Genomic DNA, 14,449 nt, shown 5'->3' with positions numbered 1-14,449 from the left:
CATGGTGGCTGTTGGGTTTAAGGTTGTGTGTAATGTATTTGCTTGTAGCTCTCCTGTACCTAGGCTGAGACTCTGGTGTGCCAGATCCTGTGCTGGGTACTGGTAGTCATGGATCCCAAAAAGGGAAGCTCACGGGTGGCTGAACGCTTGCAGGCCCAATGACCTAAGTGGCCTGTGGAGACCTGGCCACATGTGAATCTCTTCCAAGTGGATGGACACTCTACCTGTACCAGTCCTCAGAACCAAGAGAAATGGGGACAAGTGCCAGGGGTTCGCTGTGTGTGGCTTCTTGGCCTGCGCTCCAGGATCGGTACACAGGAGGTACAAGGCAGGCTGCGGCCAGTCTGCTATGCTCCCAGTCTGCTTATGACCTTCTCCTGGATCCCGCAATCACTTAATTCTCTTAGATTGTCTGTCCTCACAGCATCACAGAAAGGCTGTTTTACAGGGTGCAGATAGGGATGTGGTTTGACAACGAAGTCACACTCTTTGACATGGTCTTCTTCTGAAACTATCGGGTTGTGGGTGCACTCAGGCACCCACAAGTGCCTGAAAAATGGTAATTTCCCATTTATCATATTTATTATTTTTAGGGTAGTCATGGCCAGTTATGCTTTTTGTTGTGATAATGATAAAGTTTAGTTTTCAAAGTTCATATACAATTTTGTTATTTTAGACCAACTGGTCAAATCCCAGAAATAGAGTGTCACGTAACGCCATTTTAGTTTATTTCCTTCACAAAGGGTCGTCACCTCGGTCGGGGCATTACAAAAAAGATGGCGATGGCAGAGTAGGGGGCGCGGCAATCAGCTCCCAGCCCCAGCAAGCCGAGGACAGGTCGAGGGCGGGGTCCGCCACGCCACGTTGAGACTCCGCCCCCTGAAGTTGCTCCGCCTCCAGAATCTAGGCGCCTGCGCGGGGTTCTTCAGGCCGGCTCAGCCTCACAGAGCACGCGCGCCCAAACAACATTCAGATTGGAGGGTCTGAGCGTCCCGCCACACTCTGATTGGTGGAGCTGATTGTGCTCTGTCAGCTTCCGCGACCCCACTCTCGCGGCCGGACTGTGGCGCTGCCCCGGGCACTGGCCGCCCAGTCGGCGGCGCGCACCCGGGCCTGCGGGCCTGCTTGCACTGCTTTCAGGACTACCAGTCCGCCTGCTTCCGCCCTCACCCCGACTTGGAGGCCTCGGTCATGTCCTTCAAGGCCCAGGTGAGGAGAGCTCTGCAGCGAGTGCCCGGGAAGCAGCGATTCGGCGTCTACAGGTTCCTGCCCTTCTTTTTCGTCCTGGGAGGAACGATGGAGTGGATCATGATTAAAGTGCGCGTAGGCCAGGAGACCTTCTGTAAGTAGGGTGCAGCAGCAGCCTCCGTTTCTCCTGTGGGTATGCAACTACAAGCCGCCGATTCCACTCATTTGCAGAACTGCTTTTTTAGGCCGAAGGACAAGAGTTACTCATTTGGCCGTTCTGCAGCTCGGGCTGGATGCCCTCGGGCTCTTGTATTTTGCTCGCGTTGGCATCCAGCCCTCCTTCTCTCCCGGCACTTTAAGAGGGCACGTGCCTCCACTCAGACTGTAGTCCTTTGTTGCCTGTCCTTGGCCTGGGTGGTGACGTCGGCCTAAGGAACAGGATTGCTCACTTTTGGTAGAGGGACCAGTCCTGAGGACTCAGAAATTGCGGTTAAATCCCCTGCCCTTGGAGATCGATAGGCCAAACTCAGACGCTAGCCTGCCTGTCCTAGCTAATTACCACCCGTTACAGGTAGTTATTAGGCTATATCTTTGGCCTAGAACTGTGTGGGGAAAGGCATTTCTGAGGACTGCCTCTGGAATGGTCAGTTTCCTCCAGGCCTCCTCCCAACCTTTGGACCCTTAGTTTTGTCTCTCACATAACTTTATCGCTTGAGAAAATTTTGTTATTGCACTTTGATACGGGGCCTGACTATGTTCGTCCATTCTGGCTTTGAGTCTTGAAACTTGCAGCCATCCTCTGGGATTACAGGAACGGGCCCCCACTCAGTGGTTAATGACCATCCCTGGGAGCACCTAGCGAACAAAACAAAGGGGCCTCCATTTCAGAAGAGCTTATGGGAATAAGGCTGGGTGTAGCTTGTGGTAGAGTACTTGCCTCCCATAAGCGGAGCTCCATTCCTACCACTCAACATGAAGCGTTCCATGAGGGGTATGAGTAGTTCAAGAATCCTGGATGGGCACTTCATTGGATCAGATGGTGTGTGGAAGGCTTCTGGGGAAAGACAGGCATTTAGGACTGTCAGCCAGGTAAGGGGGAAGATCAATGGATCTGACTTCATGGCAGTGGTTAGAGAAGCCTGGAGGCTTCTGTGAATGCTGTTTGAGGGACTGTAGCAGATGGAAGGTGGTAAACTCCAAGGACAGGAAAGCTAGAGGACTGGAAAGCAGTTGTAGTCTGAGCAGAATTCTTTCCACTGAAAAGTGTGACCACAGACAGAGGAGGCCAACGGGGCTGCACTTCCCTCTGCAAGAATGGTGACATGGATAGAGGGCTACCTGGGTAGGACTATGAAAGAACTGGACAGTAAGAGTATATCGTAATGATTAAAGAGGCCCATTCTGGAGACATGGATAGAAACACAGGCAGTGTATGGTCGGCCAGATTTGAGGTGATGGCTAGTCCACCAGGCAAAGGGAATGCCAACAAGGGGGTGGAGCTGAGACAGCCTAGATAAGAGTGCTGCTAAGAGTCTGGTAAGAAGAGATGGGACATGAACGCTTTTCAAGGAACACAAGGGCAACGCTGTACTTCCACTGGAGGTGTAGAACATAGGCAGGTGAGCATGTGTGCCATTTAGGATATGATGAGACCTCAAGTTCAAGAGAAAGTTTGGGCCAGACTAGACTGTGATTCAGCTCAACTGTGATTGAAGTGTCAGACTCCAACATGTTTAAGGTGACTTGGAGGGGCTTGAAGGAACACCAGGAAGAATTCTTGATGACAGGAGATGAGGAAATGTGACTGTGAAGGGGAAGGTAACCACCTGCCCTGAGAGACTGATGTGCAAACGCTGATGTGAAAGGGCGAGGCTGGACCTGAGGCTTTAACTCACTGGGTACAGCACTTGTTTTGGCATGCAGGAATTCCTGAATTCAGTTTTCTGAGAAAAGTGTGTGGGGGAAGGGAGACTGCATCTTCAGAAGTACCAGTGCCCAGTGGGAGCAACCTTAAAAAGATTTCTTTACAGTGGTCTTTCTTTGTTGAAGGGAATGTTCTTAGTCTTTGGGAGCTGAGGAAACTGCTTTCAGCCTTGTTAATGGAGTCAGTTAAGAGGTGCCTCAAGCAGCATGAATTGATAAGTGAGGCAGTTGAGTTGGAACAATCTGGTTGGGGTTTTAGAGGGCTGTCAAGTAGTTAGGTTCGGGAGTAGAATGTGAAGGAGCTTCAGCTGGTTTGGCAGGCCAGTGGGCCAGAGGAAGGTGGTAAACTCCAAGGACAGGAAAGCTAGAGGACTGGAAAGCAGTTATAGTCTGAGCAGAATTCTTTCCACTGAAAAGTGTGACCACAGACAGAGGAGGCCAATGGGGCTGCACTTCCCTGCAAGAATATGGATGATCTAAAAGGCACAGATGAAGAGGCAGGAAACCTGAGCTGGCAGATCATGTTACCAGTGACGGAGTGACAGAAGATGACAGTCAAATAAGCCTTGAAACAGAGTTTTTCCTTTTTTTTAAAGGAAGATGTTTATTTTTTTTACATAGGGGCAGAAAATTAGTTTGGAAAGACAGCTGCTGAGAACAGGAATTATTACATTCCTCCTTACTCAGATTTTGAAACCTAGGCAGGCAGCAGCAGAGTCTTGAGCAAGGGAAATCTTTGAGAACAGAAAGATATGTCAGGACATGATCCGGGGATGTGAGTATGTCTCTGAGACGTGGATATTTACTCTGTCATCTCAGACTCAACATAAACTGATCTCTAGTTGCAGTGCTGGAGATGGCACTCTGCCACTGAGGAAGCCCCCAGAATCTATTTTTAAAATTCCTCAGTTGTGGGGCTGGTGAGATGGCTCAGTGGTTAAGAGCACTGCTGCTCTTCAGGAGAACCTGAGTTCAAGCCCTAGCATTATGGCAGCTCATAACCATGTTCAACTCTGGTTCCTGGGGATAACACCCCATCACACACAAACATGCAGGCAAACCACCAATGCATGTGAAATAAAAATAAGTTATTTAAAATCCTGTTTCCTAAAAATCTAAGCAAAATTTTTGTTTGATACAGATGATGTCTACCGTAGAAAAGCTTCAGAAAGACAGTATCAGAGAAGGCTGGAAGATACATCAGAGACAAATCTTCATACGTTAATAAAATAAATATGAATTTTCAGTGTTGATTTCAGCCATTTTGTGTTTTCATACAGTCTTATTCTTCCCCAGGCTGGTCTTCAACTCAAGGAAATCCCTGCCTCTGCGTGCTTAGCTCCATTAAGATCATACTCTTTAAAAGAGGACAGAGAGAGAGAGAGAGAGAGAGAGAGAGAGAGAGAGAGAGCGCTCAGCAGCTAAGAGAACTGGCTGCTCTTCCAGAGGACCTGGGTTCAATTCCAGTACCCATACAGCAGCTAACAACCATTTGTAACTCCAACACCCTCTTCTGGCCTTTGTGGACACTGAAAGATGGTGCATGCAGGCAAAACACCCATACACACTAATTTTTATTCTGAATACTAATCCTTTAGCAACTGTATATTAGCCCAAGAACAGCCTTTACAGAGCCTTTTCATAGTTCTACAGTCTCTAGTTGACTGTATTCCAAGTCGCTGTTGGACAGTATGTTCCTAAAACTCACCCAGTGTGTCTCATTCTTAAGCTTTTCTTAAGCTATTCAAAGATCAACCAAGATGTTTTGAAATGTAGCCTGGCTTATTTGTGATTTATTTTTAATTACATGTATGTGTATGTGTGTGTGTGCCTTCATCCATTTCAGTATGTGCGTGTGAGTACAGGTGCCTGTGGAGGACAAACATTGGATTCCCTGGAGCTGGGAAGGTCGTGAACTACCTCATGTGAATGCTGGGAATCAAGCTTGGGTCCCTTGGAAGCGCAGAAAAGTGTTCTTAACAACCAACCTTTCTCTCTAGCCCCAGCTTTGTTTCTTTCTGGTGGAATTCCAATGAAACCATGGCCATAAAAGATCTTTTCAAGACCACCTTAACTAGGGTGACAACACAGGTCACATTTCTGTCCTTTTTCCAATTTGTAAGCTTTGTAAGTAAAGAAAAAGCAAGTTTCAAAATAGGAAGAAAGAAGCTGATGTTTAAAGGCCATAGGGTTAACATCAAGTTGATTATCCTGCCACAAACACTTCTAAATGGGCTCGGTGGAGGTGGAGGAAGGAGATCAGTAGTTTAAGGCTAGGATAGACTACCTGAGACCCTTTCTTGAAAAATATACAACTAGAAAGTCTTTTAGTTTTTTTTTTTTCTTTCTTCCTTCTAGCAACTTCTTCATATTTTGAGTTTGCTAAAGTTAGGATCAGTTCAGTATAAAAAGGATCATAACTAGCTGGAGAGATGGCTCAGAGGTTAAGAGCACTGGCTGCTCTTCCAGAGGTCCTGTAGTTCAATTCCCAGGAACCACATGGTGGCTCATAGCCATCTGTAATGAGACCTTGTGCCCTCTTCTGGCGTTCAGCTGTACATGCAGGCAGAACATTATATATATAATAAATAAATAAGTCTAAAAAAGAACCCAACAAACCAAACAAAAAAACTCCACAAAAGAATCATAACTATTTAGACTGCACCAGGTTCAGCTCACTATTGGTGACCAATTACGTGGTTACACTTCAGTTTCAGAAGTTTTATTTGTGGAGTGTCGTGGCCTGTGCCGTTAATGGGAGGCAGAGGCAGGTATGGATCTCTGAGTTCCAGGACAGCCTGGTTTACAGAGTGAGTTCCAGGACAGCCAAGGCTACATAGAGAAACCTGTCTTGGGGGAAAAAAAAAAAAAAAGGTTGAGTACTCAGCATGTTGTGAGGAATAGTAATACAACCAACATTAGCTAGCTTGTCTGCTATAGCTTCTTCGCTTGTCCACTTCTCTATCCCTTCCCTATGATCTTTATTAAAAGAAAAACTTGAAAAATGGCAAAACGACTTGATTTTGTTTGGAATCTATTAATAACTCATTTGTTAACCAATGTGCAAGTATAAGTATTTTAAAAAGTGTTCTTTAAAATGTGCGTGTGTGCATGCGCACATGCCTGCCAGAGAGCCCCTTGGAGTTGGAGTTACAGATAGTTGTGAGTCTCCCAGTGTGTGCTGGGAATCAAACTTGGGTCCCATGAAAGAATAGCAAGCATTCACTCAACCTCTGGGCCATCTCTCCAGCTCCAGGGTGCAAGTTTTCAATTTCCTAAAATTAAATTAAACCCCATTTTCTAGGATGATTTCTGTGACTGGGGCAGTGCTGGAGTTGAGAGTAGGGCTTTGTATATGCTAGACAAGCATGTCTATCCTTTTACCTTTATTTTTAAGACAGGGTCTTATTAAATTGTTCAGGCTGGCCTTGAACCTGCAATCTTCCTGCCTCAGCCCCCTAAGTATCTGGATTAAAGGTGTGAGCCACTAGGCCAGATAGATAAAAATTTACCCTTTATTGTAACTTGTTTCCATTGGAGCTTCACTTTATCACGTGAATTGATGGGGAAAGTACCTAGAATTAGGCATATAGTAAATGAAGAAGAAAGGATATTTTTATCTGTCTTGTAGTTCTGTTTTGGAAGACTTATCTAAATCCCTGATGTTTTACTTTATCACATTAATCTTTTTTTTTTTTTTTTTTTTTTAATTTTTCACAATTTAGTTTCCTCTAAAAAAAAAAAAAAAAAAAAAAAGTGCATTCTTGGACCATGGAGTTTTTCCAAAGCAATTTTTCTCCTTGTAAAGGAGAAAAGCATCTTACCACATTTATAAACAACTACCAAGACATGAATACATAGTACCTCAGATAGGGGAAAATGATAGTCTGTTAATTTATTCCACACTGAACTTTCAGTTAGCTGATCTAGCATACTCTCAAATTAAGATAGATGACAAAAACTCAGCAGTATTTGTTTGTGCAGGGCTTGGGTGGAAAGTTAGGTATCAAAGATCCTTCTTCACTCTCGGGCATAGGTGGCTGTGTATTTGTTTCTACAGTCTGAGGACAGAGCCACAGGGTTTTGCAAAGTGGTATTAGGAGAAAACAGTTCACCAATTTTACCATCATTTTCTTCTAAAAGCATAACACATTCCAAACTTGTCAACATGTTAAAGATTCACCTGAACCACTTGTCTTAATGGTCACAGTTGAACTTTTAAAATGAGCTCTCTGCTTTTTGACAGAGAATGTACCTTCTTGTCCACCCTGGATTTGACTGCCAGCCTGAGGGACATAGGACATATCGGACTGCAAGTAGGGTCTCTGCACACTGAATTCCACCCTGACAAGAAGAGCTTTCTTCCTTGAGCTGGCAGCCCTATCCTCTTCAGCACGAAATCAGGGCTTGTAGGAATCTTCAGTCTGCTAAAAACATTTGACACAACTTTAACAGAACCACCAAATCTGGCTAATCCAAATCACTTTGCAAACTCTTGTTTTTATTTGGATTAAAAAGCTTTGATGAACAAACATATGATACATACATGGCATAGAACCAGTTACCACTTAAACTTCAGATAATGATATAATACAGAAATTAGAATAAACCAAATTTAAATCCGGCCTGGAAATGAAAGTTCAAGCTGAAAGTTGTAACATCAGTTTGGGGATTTTACACACACATGTTCCTTATCCCCTCAGATACTTCTCAGAAGGGGAAGGCAGATTTAGTAAAACCAAGGTCTTTTACGACATACTATTTTTAAACCTGTAGGTCCCCAACTCAATATAAACAAAATTCTTCATAGGAACTTACATTTTGAAAACAATTAGGTCATTATATTTCCTAAGCCACATTACTACAGTTCTTAAAAGTCATGAGAAAGTGTATTGTTTACTTGTACTGCTTTTAAGTTCAGGCTTTTTCTGTTTTTAAAGATGGCTGATCTCAAATATTATACGCTAAGTAATCACTGATACTCTCAAAGCATGATTCTAAAATAAATAGTATCTTAAATGTTTTTAATTAATTTCTTTTTCTTTTCCTTTTTTTTTTTTTTTTTTTTTTTAAGGTAATCAGGGCCTGCCTTAGGGACATGATACCCTGTGCTGGATGTACTGCCTTAGGGAAGCTGGGGCCAGCTCTTGGTTCCTACAGCACTAAAGCACTGGAAAGGAGCCAGGAGGAGTGCTCTGGCTTCTAGTGCCCCTGGTCACTGATAGTGAAGGGTTTTTGGAGGCTCCCCAAGGAGCTTCATCTAAGCCTTTAAAAAGAAAAAGAAAATGAATGCATGAATTAAATAATCTAACCAAGATTAAGTTTCTGGTTCTTTGGTGTAATTCAAGGGTACCTAAAAAGAAAAGAATTTAAATACATTAAATAGTCCATGATGAGTCAATGGTCCAAATAACCAGGAATCAAAGATTTATTTGATTCAGTTTAACAACAAGGTACTGGCAGAGTCTGCAGTACATTTTTTAAATTTAAGATTATTTAAAATACTTGATGAGAATTGAGATCCAGTGGTTGACTATTGGCATTAAGTTACAAGGGCTCCTGTATTAGGTACCAGGGACTCCTTTCCATTCTATTCTCTTTTGTTCTCATGATTTATTAAGCATGGCAATTAAACACGAGTACTGATTTGTTATATTTTAAAGGAAACGCGTGTCTTTTAACAATCATTCTCAATGAACAACAGTGGCAGCATCAGCACAACACAACCACACCCTATTGGAGTAAAGCAGGTTCAAAAACATACCACCATGAGAACTGTCTGCTGCCACTTGAGCACCGCACGCTGCCTCATGTGTGTTCCAGGGCCATGTGAGAAGACAGGGTTTCGCTTGCTGAGCATTGTGACACCTGCCTTTAATCCTAGCACTTGGGAGAAAGAGGCAGGAAGATGTCTGCAAGTTTGAGACTAGCCTGGGCTATACAGTAAGTTCCAGTCCAGCCAGGGTACATAGTGGGACCATGTCTTAAGAAAAGAAGGACAAGGTCACCAAGTCCAAGTTTGGGATCTGTAATAGTCTTTTTTTTTTTTTTTTTTTTTGTCAACATTTTCTTAAAGTATAATTTCTTTCTCCTATAATCCAAAGCACAAGCTGAATTTTAAAATATTTTTGAAAGTATTATTTCTGGTTGAGAAGTCCAACCCTGAAACAAACAAAATACCACAACTGATAACAAGGAAACATAGAATCTAGAACATCTGTATATGTAGGCAGTCTACCCTAGCACAGTTATGTGCAAGACAGCTTGTGTCCATTTATCCTCTCTTAGGTTAAGTATTATGCTTAAAGTAAACCACCTCCATGCATACTTCAGTACTTTCTTCAATGTTTTTCAAGGTAACATGTAAAGTTTCAAATCATATAACATGAAGGCATAAACTGAATCATGAACAGATCAAAGTACTTTTAAACTTACCTTTCAAAACTAAATAGAACAGTTCTGAGCACATGTTCTGCAAAAAAATCACTGACCATACAAATGTCTAACTCAGTACAGTTATTTTTTCCTTCAGTTACACTAGCTGTGGATGCATACAAAGCATTGACTTTAGATTTCTATAGTAAGCCTCTGTGCTAATCCAGCAAATGTGTCGCATCTGTCACATAGCTATAATCTAGACCTTTCAAAGCACTTCGCTTTACCTGTAAGAAAACCTGCAGATATTTAGGCATGTGAAACATATACATTCCTCTAAGATGTAAACTAGGACCAACTTCACATTTCATTGTCAACTTAAAATTTGTAAACACTTTTTTCTTTTATGTGTGTTTATATATATATATATAATATACATATTTAAAAAAGAAAACCAAACCCCAAGCCTTTGATGAGTTAAGTCCCTTAACAAGTAAAGGTAAAACTATGACTATATAGAACCAATTATGAAACTGGTTTTAAACAAAGGAAACGTATGCAAAAGAACTTTGTATATTTGATAGGCAACTTAATATAACAAAACCAAATTGAAATAGCTTATTAAAAGTGTCCTTATATAAAAATGGCCTTGTGATGTACAGTAAAATACAATAAAAATTATCATCCTTTGTTCCTCCCTCCCACCCCCAGTAACTAAAATGGCTACCGCTCCATAACTCTTTGCTTCTATAGAAGAAACACAGTGATGGGATTAAACATTTTCTAGGTTGTATGCTTGTCGAATGTTGAGAGTGTCTCGAAGCATTAAATCCCGCAGGCGCCACAGGGCATCTGCCATGGTGGTGTGTGCCCCTTTACTTTTGAGCCAGTGAGAAGGTAGGCGGCTCTCTTGCTCTTTCGACAGATGGACATCCCGTCTTCGCGCTGAAAGTTCGAAGTGTAAACAGAGAAACATTAGAATTTTAAGATGATTAAATGACCTCCAGTTTTAAGGGTTGATGTATTTATCAAAACAATGTTTATTAAAGTTATAAAAAGGTATAATTAAAAATTATAGCAAATCTCTTTTATTAGACATTGCTATCTGAACAATGACACTTTAGTGTAGACACCCCTGATATTAACAGTTTTTTCAATGTTAGAAAGACTCCTAAAGGGAAAAAAATGCTTAGTATTCTAAAAAGGGACAACACTTCCTAGCTAGATTTGGAAATGAGTAAGGACTGGCTCATTGGCTAAGAGCATTTGCTGCTCTTGCAGGATGCTAGGGTTCAGTTCCCAGAATCCACAGGGCCATTCAGAACTAGAGTTCCAGGTGTTCTGATGTCTTTTGCTGGCCTCTGAGGGAGGAGACCAGGCACACATGTGGTACATATATATATACATGCAGGCAAACACTCCTAAGATCAAGTCTTGAAAGACATGAGTAAGAGGTGGGCATGGTAGCATACACCTGTAATCCCAGCTCTTAGGAGGCGGAGGGAGGATGACTAATTCAAGGAAAGCCTGCGATACAGAAAAGAGCTAGTTCTGTCTCAAACAACAGCAAAACCCCCAAATCTAACCAGGATCAGGGAGATGGCTCAGGGCATAGATGTACACATATGACTAAAACCAAGAGTTCCATCCCTATTCCATATAAAAAGGCAGGTGTGGTGCTAGGTATCAGGAACCCTAGTAATTTAAAGGCAAGATGGAAGTCTGAGACATGAGAAATGCCCAGAAGTTCAAGGGGGCAGTTTGCCTATAGTAAATAATGCATGAGCATAAATAAGAGGCCTGTTTCAGTAAGGAGGAAGGTGAGAAGCAAATCCTGGAAGGTGTCCCCTGTCCTCCATGCAACCAAAGCACATGTGAGTGAGCTCGAACATGTGTACATAGGCACATGTTTATTTTTTAAAATGAATAAGCAGACACTTCCAGAAACTAGCTAACACTATTTCACTATATACTGTAGATACATTGTCTACTGACCTAAATGAATAGCTTGATAGACTAAAGAAAGAGGCTTTTCAGTTTATTGTTTTTAAAATATGACACCTGTTCTAATGCTAATATCTGAAAAAAATTAGAATGTATTTGAGAAGATGGTATTATGATATGACTGAGCTTTGATTTTGGGGCACATTTTCACTGGATCAATGTACAAAGAACCCCAAATCTATTCTATGAAATATATAACTTATTTTACTTTACTGGTGTAAGAAGAAGTGATGCTGTGTAAGAGCCTGTGGTAGTGAGGACTGGGAAGAAACATGTATTTCAACAAGACTCTTCTTACCTGCCAGAGTTTGGTCCCACTTGCTAATGCTATTGGATTCAGCGCTGAGTCCTTCAATGTATTTCAGGTAGGCCTCTGAGTGGAGAAGCCTTTGGGTCTTTGGTGGGGGAGCCACAAACATGGGTGTTGTTGGCTGCTGTATGACAGGGGGTCCAGTTGGATGAGGACCAGGATATGGAGGTGGTGCCTGCTGCCCTGGAGGTCCCAAAACTCCTACCTGAAAGAGCATGGGATCACATGATTAAGGCAAAAAGATAACCTGCATGTGATCTGTGAAGGCAGATGGCTAAAAATCTCGAGTCCAAGGAAAATCAAACTAGAAGGCTCACCTGTTGTCCATATGGACTTCCACCTGGTGCTGGAGTCCCTACCATGGGGGCTACTCCTTGATTCATCACACCTATAATTCAGAATGCAATGCCACAATTAGAGGCTCTGGGTTTTGCTGACTGAAAAATTGTTAAGAGCTGATGCCATTTATAATGTCAACTTATGTACTTTTGCCCTAGAGTGTGGAAAGGAACCTTAAGCATCCTAAACAGAATTTAATTAGGAAATTTATATTCTTTTGTTTCTAGTTTCTTAAAGCAGAGTAATTGCAATCGTTAGTCAGAGGTACAGTAATTATTCCAGCATAGAATGTTTTGAACCCTGCATAAAATTCTAGGGTTATCCTGGATGAGATATAGTCAGCATACACTTATGTTTTCAATACTTTCTTCTGCCTGTGCAATCAGGCTCAGCAGTAACTATTGTACTGGGACAGGAAACAAGGGCAGGTATCTGAACCTTGTGGAGACTGAAGGCACTACCTTAATGTTCCTTTGTTGGTTCTACCTCAGGCACTAATGTTGGCAGAGAGAAGGCATTTCAGCGGATGAGATTCCAAATGACAAAGGAAAAGAGAAAGACTTTATGGTCCTGCCCTGTTCTCTCTGGTAATCATTGAGTAAACTGACAGAAATTGCAGTCTCACAGGCACTAGTTGTTAACAATCGAATGTCTGAAATTTATTTAGTCTTTAAGGCATTATTTTTTAAATCTCAGGGCTGTTTGTTATTATAACAAAACAAAAGTAGCAGAGAGACTCACTTTATTAAAATGAAACCACAACCAAACCATTTTAAGCTGTTCGTTAAAATGAAAAGTCCGGCTAGAGGTATGTATAGAGGGACTAGGAGGAACTAGCTTCCTAGTCTTATGTTCCTGTTTAAAAATGCTAACGTTTGGGGCTGGAGATGGCTCAGAGGTTAAGAGCACTAGTTGCTCTTCCAGAGGTCCTGAATTCAATTCCCAGCAACCACATGGTGGCTCAGGATTGTCTATGATGAGATTTGGTGCCCTCTTTTGATGTGTAGGCATACATGCAAGCAGAACAGTGTATATATACTAAATATGTCTTTTTAAAAACATGTTGATGTTTTGCTGTGTATGTTAGCTCACACTTGTAATCCCAGCACTTGAAAAGCTGAAACAGGAAGATTGCTGTGAATTTGAGGCCAGCCTGGGTTATACAGAAACTAAATATATCTCTCTCCCAAAGCCAGCGTTTTGATAGGCAGGAAATTGGTCATTTGAAGGTTCAGAGCTCTCATGTATCACTTCCAGGGAATACAAAGCATCTTATTTGTTAGAAAGAAAAAAAGTGAAGCAAGTTTCTGTTTAAAAAGAAGGAATATGCCAAGTACTCGGAATTACAACCCAATCACCACAACTGTGTCCTGGTGATTTATGAACTGCACAAAGAAGTAATGGCAGATAAATTGCTGAAGCAACACATTAGTAACCCATGGCCCCTGATTCTTGCAGGTCACTCATCTACCTTAGACTCTACAAACTCTGTTGGAGGCTCCCAAAACTGGCTGCATCACAGATGTGCAGGGCAGCACAAACAAATCAGCAACCTCTTCCACATCCTGTTTACATAGTACCATGCCTGAGGTAGCCATTGAGAACGGGAGCTGAGACAACAGATGAACCCCTTAAAGCCTAAAGCCAGATCAGCTGTGCATGGGCTTATAAAGAGTTCTTCCTCTCTCCCTGACTATTACCAGGTGTGCAGTGCTTGCTTCCAATGCAGTGTAGACTCTGTTGGCAAGAGGAGAGGAGAGCAATGCCCCTACACCCACCAAAACACACCTGCTATACTGGGGTGTGTACTTGGCTTTAAACAGGACTTCTATCAAGTGTTACATACATTTAGAAGGTGTCAACTCCAACAAGGTTTTACTGACTCAGAGAAACCTTGTGCCTAGGTATGAAGGCACAGGTTTAGGACCAAGTTCATTTGCCATATGGGAAAAATAATTTTCTGATTGACTCTTGGTGCCACAGCATTTCACATGAGTCACCATATCCAGAATGAAGTACAAATATCACAAACATTTCTTTCTTTGAGAATATTGGGGGGGGGAAAAAAAGCTTTGGTGGAGTTATGGCCATTCTCTAAGGTTAAACACAGAGAATGTGGCTAAACTGCAGGAGTGGAATGCATGCATGTCATCCCTGCATTTGGCATGGTGAGGCAGTAGAATCTTGATTTCCAGGCCAGCCTTGGTTACATAGTCAGATCCTATTCCAAAAAGAAGAAGGAAAAAGTATAGAGGAGCCAGCATGTGTTTCCCTATATACTCTTGGAACCTCTGAAATACTATTTGAGAC

The 14,449-nt window shown here is 42.3% G+C and overlaps 2 protein-coding genes across 13 annotated transcripts in view; one reads left to right on the top strand and one right to left on the bottom strand.

Moving 5' to 3' along the window:
* The first annotated feature begins 938 nt into the window (after positions 1–938).
* On the top strand, positions 939–4,357 carry LOC129680597 (small integral membrane protein 4). The gene is made up of 2 exons (XM_055612266.1): positions 939–1,342; positions 4,253–4,357. Exons 1-2 carry the CDS (start codon positions 1,192–1,194, stop codon positions 4,342–4,344), a joined length of 243 nt encoding a protein of 80 aa, XP_055468241.1. The 5' UTR covers positions 939–1,191; the 3' UTR covers positions 4,345–4,357.
* A 3,234-nt stretch (positions 4,358–7,591) lies between these two features.
* Positions 7,592–14,449, bottom strand: part of Pbrm1 (polybromo 1) — a 91,989-nt gene continuing 85,131 nt past the window's right edge. For all 12 annotated transcript variants that reach the window (XM_055612255.1, XM_055612253.1, XM_055612254.1 and 9 more), the window contains 3 exons: positions 12,118–12,188; positions 11,789–12,005; positions 7,592–10,431 (listed from right to left, as the gene is read on the bottom strand). In XM_055612255.1, the coding sequence (XP_055468230.1) occupies positions 10,259–10,431; positions 11,789–12,005; positions 12,118–12,188 (461 nt within the window). In that variant the 3' untranslated portion in view covers positions 7,592–10,258. The remainder of the gene's footprint in view (positions 10,432–11,788; positions 12,006–12,117; positions 12,189–14,449) is intronic.

This window comes from Psammomys obesus, unplaced genomic scaffold (assembly GCF_907164565.1).
Source record: "Psammomys obesus unplaced genomic scaffold, mPsaObe1.curated_primary_1811, whole genome shotgun sequence".
Classification (NCBI taxonomy): Eukaryota; Metazoa; Chordata; class Mammalia; order Rodentia; family Muridae; genus Psammomys; species Psammomys obesus.
The sequence above is the reverse complement of the archived record's forward strand: the minus strand, read 5'-3'. Positions and strand labels throughout refer to the sequence as shown.

Coding starts and splice junctions, on each gene's coding strand:
- LOC129680597 (XM_055612266.1), top strand. CDS start 1,192: ATGTCCTTCAAGGCCCAGGTGAGGAGAGCTCTGCAGCGAGTGCCCGGG. Junction 1,343..4,252: donor CGTAGGCCAGGAGACCTTCT/GTAAGTAGGGTG, acceptor TGTTTGATACAG/ATGATGTCTACCGTAGAAAA.